Source organism: Nicotiana tomentosiformis, chromosome 2 (assembly GCF_000390325.3).
Source record: "Nicotiana tomentosiformis chromosome 2, ASM39032v3, whole genome shotgun sequence".
Classification (NCBI taxonomy): domain Eukaryota; kingdom Viridiplantae; phylum Streptophyta; class Magnoliopsida; order Solanales; family Solanaceae; genus Nicotiana; species Nicotiana tomentosiformis.
In genome coordinates, this window is record NC_090813.1 from 183,821,304 (window position 1) to 183,834,487 (window position 13,184).

Below are 13,184 nucleotides of genomic sequence, written 5' to 3' on the forward strand. Positions count from 1 at the left end.
AAAGTCAACTCAATTGAGTTTTAAAGCTCTAATTCACATTTTAATCCATTTTTCACATAAAGACTTTCCGGAAAATTTTACGGAATGCGCACGCAAGTCGAGGAATAATAAATAGTATTTTTCGATGTCTTAGAATACAGAATTAATTATTAAATTTAAAGATGACATTTTGATTTATCACAAAAATGGACCAAATGGTGGTTCCTTGGGTTAGTTCTTCACAAAGTCTCTTCTAGTAAGAATAAATATAATGTTAAGCTACTTCTTACAGAATAGTTTCCAAATCAAGTTTTGAGAGAGAACATATTTTAATGTTTTTCTCTAATCTTGAGATGAAGGATAACCTACCACTTGATGACAATATTCGACAAATACAAGAAACATATCATTAAGCAATCAAAAATACTTATGATACAAGATTCCTGCCAAAATTTTACTTTAATTTCCTATATTGTCTTGACTATATTCATGCATTAATCACTGCATATTACTCTCTTCGTTCATTTTTACTTGTTCACAATAGATTTGGCACGTCCCTTAAGATATTATAAATGAAGTACATATTTTACCATAATAGTCATAATAATAATAACATTTTAAGAAGTGTTGATAGATGATTTGGGAAATACGTAGTTAATTATAAGGGTAAAACAAGAAAAAAGAATTGATTTTTTCTTCATTTGTTAAAATTGACAAGTAAAAATAAAAATATATTTTTAGTATAGTGAACAAGTAAAAGTTAACGAAGAGAATACTAAATTAGCAAAGATTCAAGTTATACAAGTAAGTGTAAATTAAAGATTCTTTACAGTATTAATTATTTAACTTATAATAAAGTGTTAGTTATTATTTTAGTCAGTTTATCAATTAATGTTTATTGGAGATAAACATTTAATTATCTTATAAGCGACAAATTTTTTGTGTAAATTCTTTTTAGATATTTAATACATAGAACTTCAGCTCAATTAGGAATTAGAGTAGTTTGACCTCTCTCAGTTGTGTTTTACAAAATTGCACGAATGGTACAAGAGTTGTATCACCAACCTTACCCAAATAAATTTAAGTTCGAACCACAATTATTGCATTTTAATTACAGAAAGTCTTTCTTTCATTAGGTACCTAGCTGCCAAACGTTATCCTTACGAATATACTAGTACCTAGAAAGAAAAGAAATCCACAAACCTAAATCCGGTATATTATTATCAAAATTATTAATACTCAATGAGGACAGCCTAGGTTAGATAATACGTAGAAATAATGGTATAATGATCAATATATTTTTTCCCATTAAAGACATCTTAATATAAGGCACTAATTTCTATACCTTGACGCTCTGAAGATTTTTTTGCACTATTCCATCATCTAAAATACAACTATAAATAACCGTATATATGAAAATAAAACAATCTTATCTGCTGTTACATATTAAAAAATATGCTTATTATTCATGTTCGAAAAGAATGATATTTTTAACTTTTAATTTTATTCTTACTGAAGGGGAGCCATAGAACAGTTATAACTATAAATAATCGTATACAAAAGGTAAAATTAGTGACTTGAAAAATAAAACAATCTTATCTATTGTTACATATTGAAATATATGTTTATTATCCATGTATATAAGTTACTCCTTCGATCTGTTCCAATTTATGTGATGCATTTTTTGTTTAGTCTATCTGAAAAAATAATATTTTTAACTTCTAATTTTACTCTTAATGAAGGTGAGTCATGGAACGGTAAAGTTGTTTATGTGTGACCTATAAATTATATGTTTGAGCCGTGGAAGCAGCCACTAATGCTTGTATTAGGGTAGACTGTCTACATTATAACCCTTGGAGTGCTGTCTTTTCTCGGACCAGGCATGAACACGGGGATATCTTATGCATCCTGACATTTTTAAGTTAGCTTTAATGAGATACTTTACTGCCACGTAATTATTTATATGACTTATTTTATATTACAAATTTTAAAAAGAAAATTCCTTAAACTTTTCCTTTCAAACTGCATCGCATAAAATGGGAGGAAGAGTTAAATCCTAAGGCAATTTGGTCATTTAACTAAACCGAAAACTTCATAAAATAAGCACAATATTGTTTGTTTTGTCCCCCATGAGTAGTACGGCTATTGCTATATAACATGGCCCTTCACATCCATCAATTCAACAACCTTCACACACACACACACACACACACACACACAAACAAGAGAGAAGAAGACACTCTTTTTTCTTTCTCAAAACTTTGATTGATTAATTCTATCAATCAAAGATATGGGAAACAGTCTAAGGTGTTGTTTGGCTTGTGTTCTTCCTTGTGGAGCTCTAGATTTAATTCGTATTGTACACTTAAATGGACATGTAGAAGAAATTACAAGTCCAATTACAGCTTCTGAAGTTTTGAAAAATTACCCAAATCATGTTTTGAGTAAACCATGTTCTCAAGGTACAATGGCTCGCCGGATTTTGATCTTGTCGCCGGAATCCGAGCTCAAAAGAGGTAGTATATATTTCTTGATTCCGGCAGCTTCCGTGCCGGAAAAGAAAAAATCCGGCAACCCCATCAAGAAATCATCCAAAAGTATTAAAATCAAGAAATGCCACGTCAGCATCCCCGACGGTGATCGGGATTTAAGCGATAGTACGACGTCGTCGTCTCGTAGGGACCGCCGGAGCGGTAAGGTTGCTATATGGAAACCTCATCTAGAAAGCATTTCTGAGGACTAAACGTGTTTGGTACGACGAAGAGAAAAATATTTTCTCTCATACATATTTTGGAGGAAAAACCAAACTTTTTTTGTTTACCCTTTTGAAGGGTAATTTCCTCTTCTTCTTTTTTTCTTTTCATTTTGTGGATATATTTACCTTTTTTTTGTTTATTTTTATTTTCCATCTGCATGTAATAATAGCAGATTCGGATTGAGAGCGATGTTTAGCCTAAGGAAATTTACAAGAGAGAGATAGAGAGTGATTTTGAAAGTTGTACTCAAAATGAGGAAATGGTACTTTAAAAAGTATCTTTCTGTTTTTCCTCTTTCTTGTAAATTTATGGGGCTTCAATATAACTTATGTGTTGTTATAATTGTAATTATTCTTTCTTGATCCCAAGATCAAAGCAAATAAGTCAATTTTCATCTCATTTAAAGTAAAGGGTATAAATTTGATTTATAGGAGCAGTCGGAGATCTAAAATTTAGACATAATGGGCAACTAATGTATAATACTCCCTCCGTTTCTATTTATGTGAATTTATTTGACTGGGTACGAAATTTAAGAAAAAAAGACAAAACTGTAAATCATTGCATAAAGATAAATTGTTTCAAGAAAAGAGATTATTTTTTTTTGTACGGATTAAAAAGGAAATAAGTTCACATAAATTGAAACGGATTGAGTAATTCTTTACACTAATGTCCTTCAATTTGCAGATTAGGTTAATATTTTTATTGTCAAATATAAATCATAATTAGCTTTGGGATTAATATTTTTTAGATTAGGATCTCGAAGTAGGTTTTGGAGTCATGTCACGGGCACCTATGTAGGCCAAATTAAGGGGGAGAAACATGGAACTATTCAATGTATTCTCTTTCTTTATATATCAAACTTAAAAATCTGGTGATTTAGCTGTCATCTAATAAAATAGATGAATGTCAATGATTGTTTTGATAGTTAGCTTAGTAAACAATTTCTTTCCAAGCAACAACGATTGGGGTTGAGGGATAAGTATCCTTTATTTGTAACTAGAAGTTTCAAATTCGAGCATTGAATATAAAATCGTTTATTGAACCTCAACAAATACAAGAGTAGAAAACTAAAAAAACAATTTCGCTCTTACTTCTAGTGTAAAGCAATTAATGATCCAACAAAAGAGTTAATTTATCTATAGCAATCATAGAATCATTAGTAATAACCATGTGTAATGTTGGTCAAAGTGATCATAACCGGCAGCAATAGGCTTACGTGGGGTTCCTTTTTGGCAAAGAGTTCTTTCTATAATTATAAATAAACATCTTAACTAATGCTATATATTAAGGATGATTATTTAACGTGTATGGACTCATGATAATTTAAAGATCTAATTATCATTTAAATCTAGTTATCATTTACTAATTCTAATATTTAAGATAAAATTTACCTGTAATTAGTTTGTAAGTGATCAAATTGTATAAATATTATATACTTGCTAGTAGTACTCAAAACTTAGAATCATAAATATTATAAAGTGTTTGTATTCTATGTATTGACCGTTAAAAAGTATATACACAATCAAGTCACCCAAACAGTGGCGGAGTCAGAATTTTCGTTAAGGGGCGTCAAAATATATAAAAATAAACATATCAAGAAATTAAGGGGAATCAATACATAGTATATATACATATAATTTATTTTTTTACCTAGCTACACAGTGTATTTTTCATGCGAAGGGGTGTCAATTTGACACCCCTTCCTATAAGGTGGCTCCGCCACTGCACCCAAAAGGTAATTATATATAATATACTTAATAGCATTAATTGGTAACCTAGATTAAACGATAAGTAACTTATTTATAACATGTTAAATAACACTGAATATATAAAGAATCATTACACTGACAATGTGTATAACTTAAAATTAAAATCCAATTCATAAATAAATATGTTGACAATTTATTTCTTACTTCTAATGTAAATTAATAAATTAGTTACATAACAAAGAGTTAATTTAATTATGTATAGCAATCATAGTATCATAAATAACCATGTGTAATGTTGGTCAAAGCGATAACCAGCTTCGGTGGATGTTTAATCGTCTTGCAGCTTTATGTTTTGGCAAAAAGTTCTATCTATAATTATCAACATCTCAACTAAAGTTAAAAATCTTAAATATGTTTATCATATTGATACAAGTTGTGTGAAGCATTTTGTTAGTCTGTTCATCTACCTTAAATATGTTCTTAATGTTTGATCTAATTAATAATTAAGCTAGTTATTACTACTCTAGAATTAGGTTCATTAATATTGTACATTCCTCATGATATTAGCTTTTAACAACAATTTTTTCATTTTTAAAATTTTGGGGTGTAAACAAGCAGCGAATAGTACGAGAGGAGTATTACAGAAGAAGAAAAGTGATCTATCGAGATTTGAAATGATCTTTGTTAAGATTGGAACCTTACACTTAAGTAACTCCAACCTTTACCTTTTTATATCTTAGATATTTCTGAGTCCGGAACCAAAATGTAGTTCTTTTGGACTCAAAGAACAAAAATATGTGGGAAAAGAATTTGGGGACCATAATATGTATAGTGCGTTATTTCACCGCGCTATACCTTAACGACACGTTTGTCCGTTAAGGTATAGCGTGGTGAAATATCGCGCTATACTTAATTATTGGGCCCACTAATAATTCTTCTGATATTAGCTGACATACCAATAATTCAACAGGGTATAACGCTGTTAAATGCCGTGCTATACGTAAAAGTTGGGCTCACTAATAAATCTTCTGAACTAAATTGACAGACCAATAATTCAACTGGGTATAACGCACATATTTAAGGCGCTATACATCAATTTTTTCTTTATTTAAAGAGTTTCAGGAGGATTTTGTAAAAATCCATTCAGAATCCTTCAAGTCTTCCGAAATATTTATTCGTTAAGTTATTTTGCATTTTGTCATAATGTCTGAAGAGCGAAAAATTAGAATTTCATTATATTGGGAGGAGAGGGGGGAGGTTGTGGTGGAGAATAACTCAAGATACTATAGTTGTTCTCCACAGTGTCATGTTAAGTTGCCACTTACAATGGAGTACGATACATTGGTATCATTGTTATGTAAAAAAAAATGAGTGTGAGCAAACGTTCGGTGAATATTAAAGTAACTGGAAGATATCTATATTATGTTACTCCGCAAGGGGTTACTTGTTATGCTGAGTTTAACATCGAAGACGATGAAACTCTAAGAGATTTTTTGAGGACTCTGGATGAACATCGGGAATATCTTGTGATAAAAATATTGGAAATGTACGTTAAGGCTGAAGTTGTTCGCAATAATGAGGTTCCGCAAAGTAGGGATATCCCTCGATCATCGTATGGTTATTTTGGAGCAGTTTTAGCAGAACAAGTTCCGGGTGAAAGAGTTTGGCCTGATCTAAACTTATCTCCACGGGCGAATGAGGAGTGAGGAAATAATTTCTCCCCTACTTTACATAATCCACAAGCCGAGTGGTAAACTTCAATTTTTCTTCGTGTTATGATATTTATTTTTATGTAATGAATTTGTATTAACACTCAAATATTCCACAGGGGGTACCGGCCAGATATGAATTTTACAAGTTATGAACCAACGGCCAGTTAGAATATGCCTAGTTTTGGTGTGTTGAATCATAGTGGTGCATCTAGGAGTCATCATAGGGGAGATTATGTCGAGCCTCGACCTCGAGTCCGTAGCCTCGCCTATCAACCCGCCTCCTAGCTAAAGGGAGAAACGGTGGAGGTGGTGCATCCGGAGCGATGGGTGGTAGAGGTGGTTGCAACTACAGGAACCGCCCCAAGCCCAAACCTAATATACAATGTGGACGTAAAATTTAAGGTATATTTTTACTATGTATGTTAATAATCATGAAAATAATTGACTATGTTTTCACCTGCAGCAGCGGCAAAAATCCGGCAACGTTTCGCTGGGTGCCCATGCTCGCCCGGCATATCTGCCTATACAAATAACCAAGAACAGCTGCACCCTAACTGTAACCAGGTAAATCATCTAGCCACTCAAGATGATGAAGAAATCTCAAGCTGACTAGGTTTCCCGAAGTGTTCGGGAACAATACCCCACCAAACATAAGCAGCAACAACAATCTCGTGTACCGGTTGATATGAAGATCCGGTGTATCATCCGTAATGTCCGCATCCATCGCCTCCAGTACATCCGGACGGGCGTCAACTGCAAACGACTGGCCCCAATCAATGCAGCCTCCTCCGTTGGCTGGAACCCGGTGAGCTGCTGCAACATCTCCAGCTACTGCAATCCCGTATAATCTCTGAGCACATGCGGGTAAGCTACAAGATGTCCATCAACCGGCAGCCCATACAAAACTTTCACGTCCTGAAGCGTGATAGTAGCCTCACTAATGGATAAATGAAATGTGTGCATCTCTGGTTGCCACCGCTCTATCAAAGTCGTGATCAACGACCAGTCCAACTGCAACCGCCGAGCTCAATAATCCTATAGAAACCCGTATACTGAAGGCGTCTGACTATATAGGGATGGAGTAGGTGGGCCCTAAGAAAGTCTCACATATCGTCTACGCGTCTAGCGCAGAATGTCTGGGCCAAATACTGCCCCTCCCATATGTACGAAGACCTATGCTCGGCCTGTAGCAATAGTAGCTCTAGCGATGCAGGTCCAGGATGCACATGCGGAACCTCCATGACGACTATTATAAATTGAACAATATTAATTAAAGTATTTTTCTTTTTCATTGCTTAACATCTTTAATATATGTTAGTTTATTATTTTATATGTTAGTTTATTATTTTATATGTTAGTTTATTACTAACCTATTTTTGACTATAATAAAATTAAATAATTAATTTCCAAAACTATACAAGATTTAATTATTAAATATTCATGTAACAATACTTAGTTTGACAAATATTGCTGTTTTCTAATGTTATTTTCTTATGTTTGTTGATTAGAATTCGAGAAAGTTTGTGTTTGAACTATCAACTTTTTCAGATATTTTTGGGTTTAATAGATAATTAAATGATTAATTTTAATAGCTACAAAGATACTACGCTAAAGGGCACTACATTTTACTACGCGAAAAGGGTACTACATTACAAATACGAGCACTACATTAAAATTACGGGCAGAAGATACTACTACAAGGAACTAAAGTCACATATTCATATATGTACAACAATAACATCTAAATAAGATTAATTATTCCTAAAATAAAAATTTATGTATTTTACTAATCTTTTAGCAAATAAATAATCTAAATCGGATAAAAATAACAAATTAATTTAATCACAAAACAATCACGAAAAAATATATACCAAAGTAAAAATTAACTAATTAATATTTTTTAACAACTAATAATAATTTCTCTATTTTACTAAATTTTTTATCACACTAATAATATAATCCGGATAAAAAATAACAAATTAATTAAATCGCAAAACAATCACGAAATAATATAGAATACAGTAAAATTAACTAATAGACATTTTTTATACATGAGTTTTAACAAAAACTAAGTCAGAATACCTCGATTTAAATTTTTTGAAAAGTTGATGATTTGGTGATTTGGAGCCGAAACAAGCAACTCACTATGAGATAACGCCTTAGATACGATGTGGGAACGAGAATCTACACTTTTTGTTGGACCGGTGGGCTCCACCCGAGTTTTTTTCCGTTAAAAAAGGGGGAGGGGGGGGGGCTGTTAGCGTTTTTAATTGGGAGGGGGGGGGGGTCGTGTTTTGGGAGTGGGGAAGGAGATGGTCGTTTATTTATGTAGGTATAGCGCGCTTATTTAGTGCGCTATACTATAGCGTGCTAAATAAGAGCGCTATACCTTCCCGCCTATTTAAGTTCAAATATAGCGCGGTTATTCACCGCGCTATACCTTAACTGCCAAACGTGCCGTTAAGGTATAGCGCAGTGAAATATCGCGCTATACATATTATGGTGGCCAGTTTTTTTCCCACATAATTTGGTTCTTTGAATCCAAAAGAATCATATTTTGGTTCTGGACTTGATATTTATATCTCCCATTACCTGTGTTCATTATAAAGTCTTTTATGAACTTTTTTCATGGATATGTACATATATAATATTCTATGCTAGCTTAACAAATGACACATCACCACCTAGGAACGTGATAGGATGGATCAGTCGATTTCACATTAATCAGAATTCGGTGGAATAAATTTTTTTTAGTAGGAAGTGCTTCCTCTTAAATGACTCTATGCAAAGTGAATTTGTACCCTAAATGAATCCTATGCTATATGAATCTGAATTAAGCGGGCAAGTAAATTTCAAATATCAGAGGTTTAAACAAAAAAAAATAGATGACATCATAGGCGAATCTAAAATTTAAACTATATATATATATATATATATATATATATAGTTTAAATTTTAGATTCGCCTATGATGTCATCTATATATATAAATTTTATATATATATATATATATATATATATATATAGATTCAACCTTTAAGGTTCTTAACACTTGAACTTGAACTTATTATATATTCAAAACCTATGGGTTAGACCGACTTATTATTATAATTTTACTAAATATTTAAACATAAATTTATATTATGTGTCAAAAATATTGAGTTCAAATGGATTCGATGTAGCATCCGCCTTTGGATGACACATCTACTTTAGAGTGTTACCACTATCTAAACAAAAAAAGAGAGTAGCATAGTGCACAAGGTATATCGCGTTCACGCATGATCTGAGGAAAGACTGCATTGCCCCAATGAGTGTGATGTAGATAGTCTACCCTAATATAAGCATTAGTGAATGTTTCTATGACTCGAACCCATGGCTTATAAGTCATACTGAAATAACTTTATCGTTGTTTCAAAACTCTCATTCAATATAAGTGTGTGAGTATCTCTTATAAAAAGATCTAAATGTGTGAGTATCGACTACCCACAAGTACAAAATATAAGATGTTCGAACAAAAAAGATTGATCACACTAGAGGCGGAGAATTTAAATTATATATATGGATTCAACTTTTAAGATTCTTAACGTCGAACCTATTAAATATTTAAAATTATGGATCAAACTGACTTATTATTGTCATTTTAATAAATATTTATATATAAATTTATATTACGCGTTAAAAATATTGAATTCAGATAGATCCGACGCCGACATCCACCTTTTAATGATATAACAACTTTAGAGTGTTACAAAGTTATGGAAGATGGAAGAAGTATATATGGATGGGGACAAAAAACGCTCCTACTCACATTAATTCCAATCATCGATGACTTGAAATAATTGAAACGTACAGTAATACATTCATGCATACATCCAAAAGCAGGCCGCAAGGCGACGAGTCCACGTTACAGCCGAAAATAAATAATATTTATAATAATAAGAATTACTGAATAACTAATTAAACTAGCTGGCAAAATACCATTAAACAAAATATTATGGCTCAGATCTCACATGTATTCCCTCTCTCCCCCACACCCTTTTCTCTTATTTCCACAACTTCTTCATCCCCTCCTGTCTTTATCAAATTCCAAGCCATCTTACAATCTTTTCTCGGAAATTATGTGACACAGACACAGAATTTAAATTTTTATGAGTTTAATTTTTTAATTTTTTTAATGTTAAACTTATTATATATGAGTTCATACGATGATAAAAAAAAGTTAGTCCAATGCATAAAGTATTTTACGTTCACGCAAGATTCATGGAAGGGATGCACCCTAAGGGATATGAAGTACCCTGATATAAGCATCAGTGACTGATTCCACAGTTCGAACCCGTGACCTATAAATCACACAAAAATAATTTTACCATTACTCCAAGATTTCTATTTATGCGCTGATGCCATTTAAAATTATATGCAAGCGATATCGACTTATTATTACAATTTAACTTGTTTAACTGGTATATAAGTCAAATTTAGAGCTCGAGTTGTGGTTCTAAAACGTCTTCCTTCACTCAATAATGGTTATTTTGTCTCATTTTCGATGGTGTTATCCTATTTTATGTGTATATATTTATATAGAGACATATTTGTTTATCCTCAAATGCGGATAACAATTGAATTTATAAATGATTTTAAGGATACGCGGATTAATTTGATACAGAGCAAAAAATTAAGTAGAATTGAAGAAACAAAGATTAATTAAATTCAAACCACACGAGCAAGATAGCTCCAACGTTAGTAAAATAGTCACCCTCGAGCCTGGCTCACCACGTCCGGCACCAATGAAAAGGAGCAAGAGCTAGTGACCGAGAAAATAATAATATATTACTTTTGAGTGCGTGTTCCAATGTGATTCAGGAATTATCAGACCCCCTTTATATAGTAGGGGAGTCCTACTTTAGGTACAACTCTATAAAAGGTAAAAACATTTCCGATTTACTGATTGCCGGTTCTCTATCGATACGTGTCGAGATTCCCGCCTTGATATCCAGCCGGTCACGAATATTTCGGCCTTCTGTTGGCTATGCTTGATTGTCCGACAATATTATTCAAAGTCGTTCGAGGCTAGGACCGATTCCGGAACCATGACCACGACATTCTCGAGGGCATGCGTCATGTCCTCGGATACTAGCTCGGTGGGACTTTTGGCTCGATTTCGGTCCTTTGCCACTATGTATCGAGTCTGGCTTATCTTGTCGGAGGTCGGGATGCACCATGAGCTCGATTTCGCCCGTATACAGATAGTCCCCTCGTTTCTCGGAGAGTAAATGACGGGAAACGATACGAGCTTCTGATTCTTACTTCGACACATCGTGACAGAAACGACAAAACATCCAAAACATCTCGTCAATCAAGTCATAATGGTATTAAATGTATGTCAGCCGCCGATCGGCTGTCCCTGGACGTGAAACGTCACTGAGCTACTATAAATACCCAAGTCATAATGGTATTAAATGTATGTCAGCTGCCGGTCGGCCGTCCCTGGACGTGAAACGTCGCTGAGCTACTATAAATACCCCCTCATTTGTTCATTTTTACTTTACATCAAACCTTCTACCCTCGCACCCTCAGGATTTCAATACTCTTTAGCATTTTTACCCCGGCTACTCGAGGTCCTTTGCAAAAATTTTTACCCATCTTCTTCTCAAGCTAACAAGTCTAATCCTTCAACTTCCTTTCTTTCTTCATCTTTCCTAGATTTTCCTCCATTTTTACTTTCTAAAGGAATGGCAAAGACTTCAAAAATTGCGTCCCAGAAAGAAGCTCCTTCTACTTCGCGACCGGCTACTGAGGTCGAGGGGACCGCTCCGAGCGTGGCCGTTAATGAACCAGTACCCAAACCCCCTTTGAAAATGTTCATCCCCGGGGGATGCTCGGTCAATGATGATTTTATGGTTGAAAAGCCTTCCTCCGTACAAGGTCGGTGTGAGGAGGTCTCGAGATACATCTGCTCGATTATCAAAGAGGTCCTCCATACGGTCCGAAAAGACTGCAACTGGGCCGATAAAGACATAGTGTTCCCCGACCCCAAAGATGTCATTACCACCTATGTTGAGGGATATCTAAGTGTTTATACTTATCCCTTTACATTGGGCCCGGTAGACCCCATCATTTTAGATTTCTGCAAGAGGTACAACGTGTGCCTAGACCAGATTCATCCATCACTCAGGAGGATAGTGATCCTCCTCCAATTTTTTGTGAACAAAATCGATGGGTGCTTGTTCACCATTGACCATCTATTCCACTTATACAGTCCCTGAATCTTCCGGGGAGGGATGATAAAGCTCGTACGTCGGCCCAGTACAACCCCGTTCTCAAGCATTAATGAGGACCGGGATCGAGGCTGGCAAGGCTGTTTTGTCTGAGTGAGGACTTCGGACTTGATTCCGGCTGAATGCATGCCATTTTCCGAGAAGTGGAATACGTCATGTAAGTAGAACTTTCCTTCAAATGTTGATTTTATGTTTACTTCTCTTTTCCTTATCGGTATTCGTGGTGGTGTAGCCATCGCTCGGGTCTCAAATGCTGTCCCTCGACTCAAGGAGTGGGTCAAGGGTATTATTTCACAGATTCCCTACTCCGAGAGCTTGTGGCGCAAACTTTCGAAGGGCCGTTAGGAGGCCCGTTCCCATGGTGAGACCTCTTTCTCGACTAGGTTGTGTTAGGCTTCTTCTTTTAACATTAAGCCCTTATTTTCTTTACTTCTTTTTGCAGGCTTGCCTAAGGATGTCGAACTTAGGCCTACAGTCGGTGGAGAGGACTTGCCTATAGAGTCTCCTGCTCCGGGACAGACCGAAGATAGGAAAAGGAGGAGGACTCCGAGTTCCCCGAGCTCGGAGAGAAAGAAAACAAGGAAAATGCTCGTGCGCTAGCCAAAGGAAAACACCAGCTCCCGAGCACCAGCTTCAGACTTGCTCTATCGGCTGAGGTATGAGTCCGAGGGAGAAGAGCCTTTCGTTTTGTGGCCCGCGAGACGTCGCCCCTCGAAGATCAAGGGGCCATTGAACCAGAGATCCGCGAGACTAA

At 34.8% G+C, this 13,184-nt stretch overlaps 1 protein-coding gene across 1 annotated transcript; it reads left to right on the forward strand.

The window, feature by feature from the left end:
- The first annotated feature begins 2,094 nt into the window (after positions 1 to 2,094).
- On the forward strand, positions 2,095 to 3,077 carry LOC104113831 (uncharacterized). Its single transcript, XM_009624128.3, has one exon. It carries the CDS (start codon positions 2,270 to 2,272, stop codon positions 2,720 to 2,722), a length of 453 nt encoding a protein of 150 aa, XP_009622423.1. The 5' UTR covers positions 2,095 to 2,269; the 3' UTR covers positions 2,723 to 3,077.
- Positions 3,078 to 13,184: the final 10,107 nt, after the last annotated feature.

Coding starts and splice junctions, on each gene's coding strand:
- LOC104113831 (XM_009624128.3), top strand. CDS start 2,270: ATGGGAAACAGTCTAAGGTGTTGTTTGGCTTGTGTTCTTCCTTGTGGA.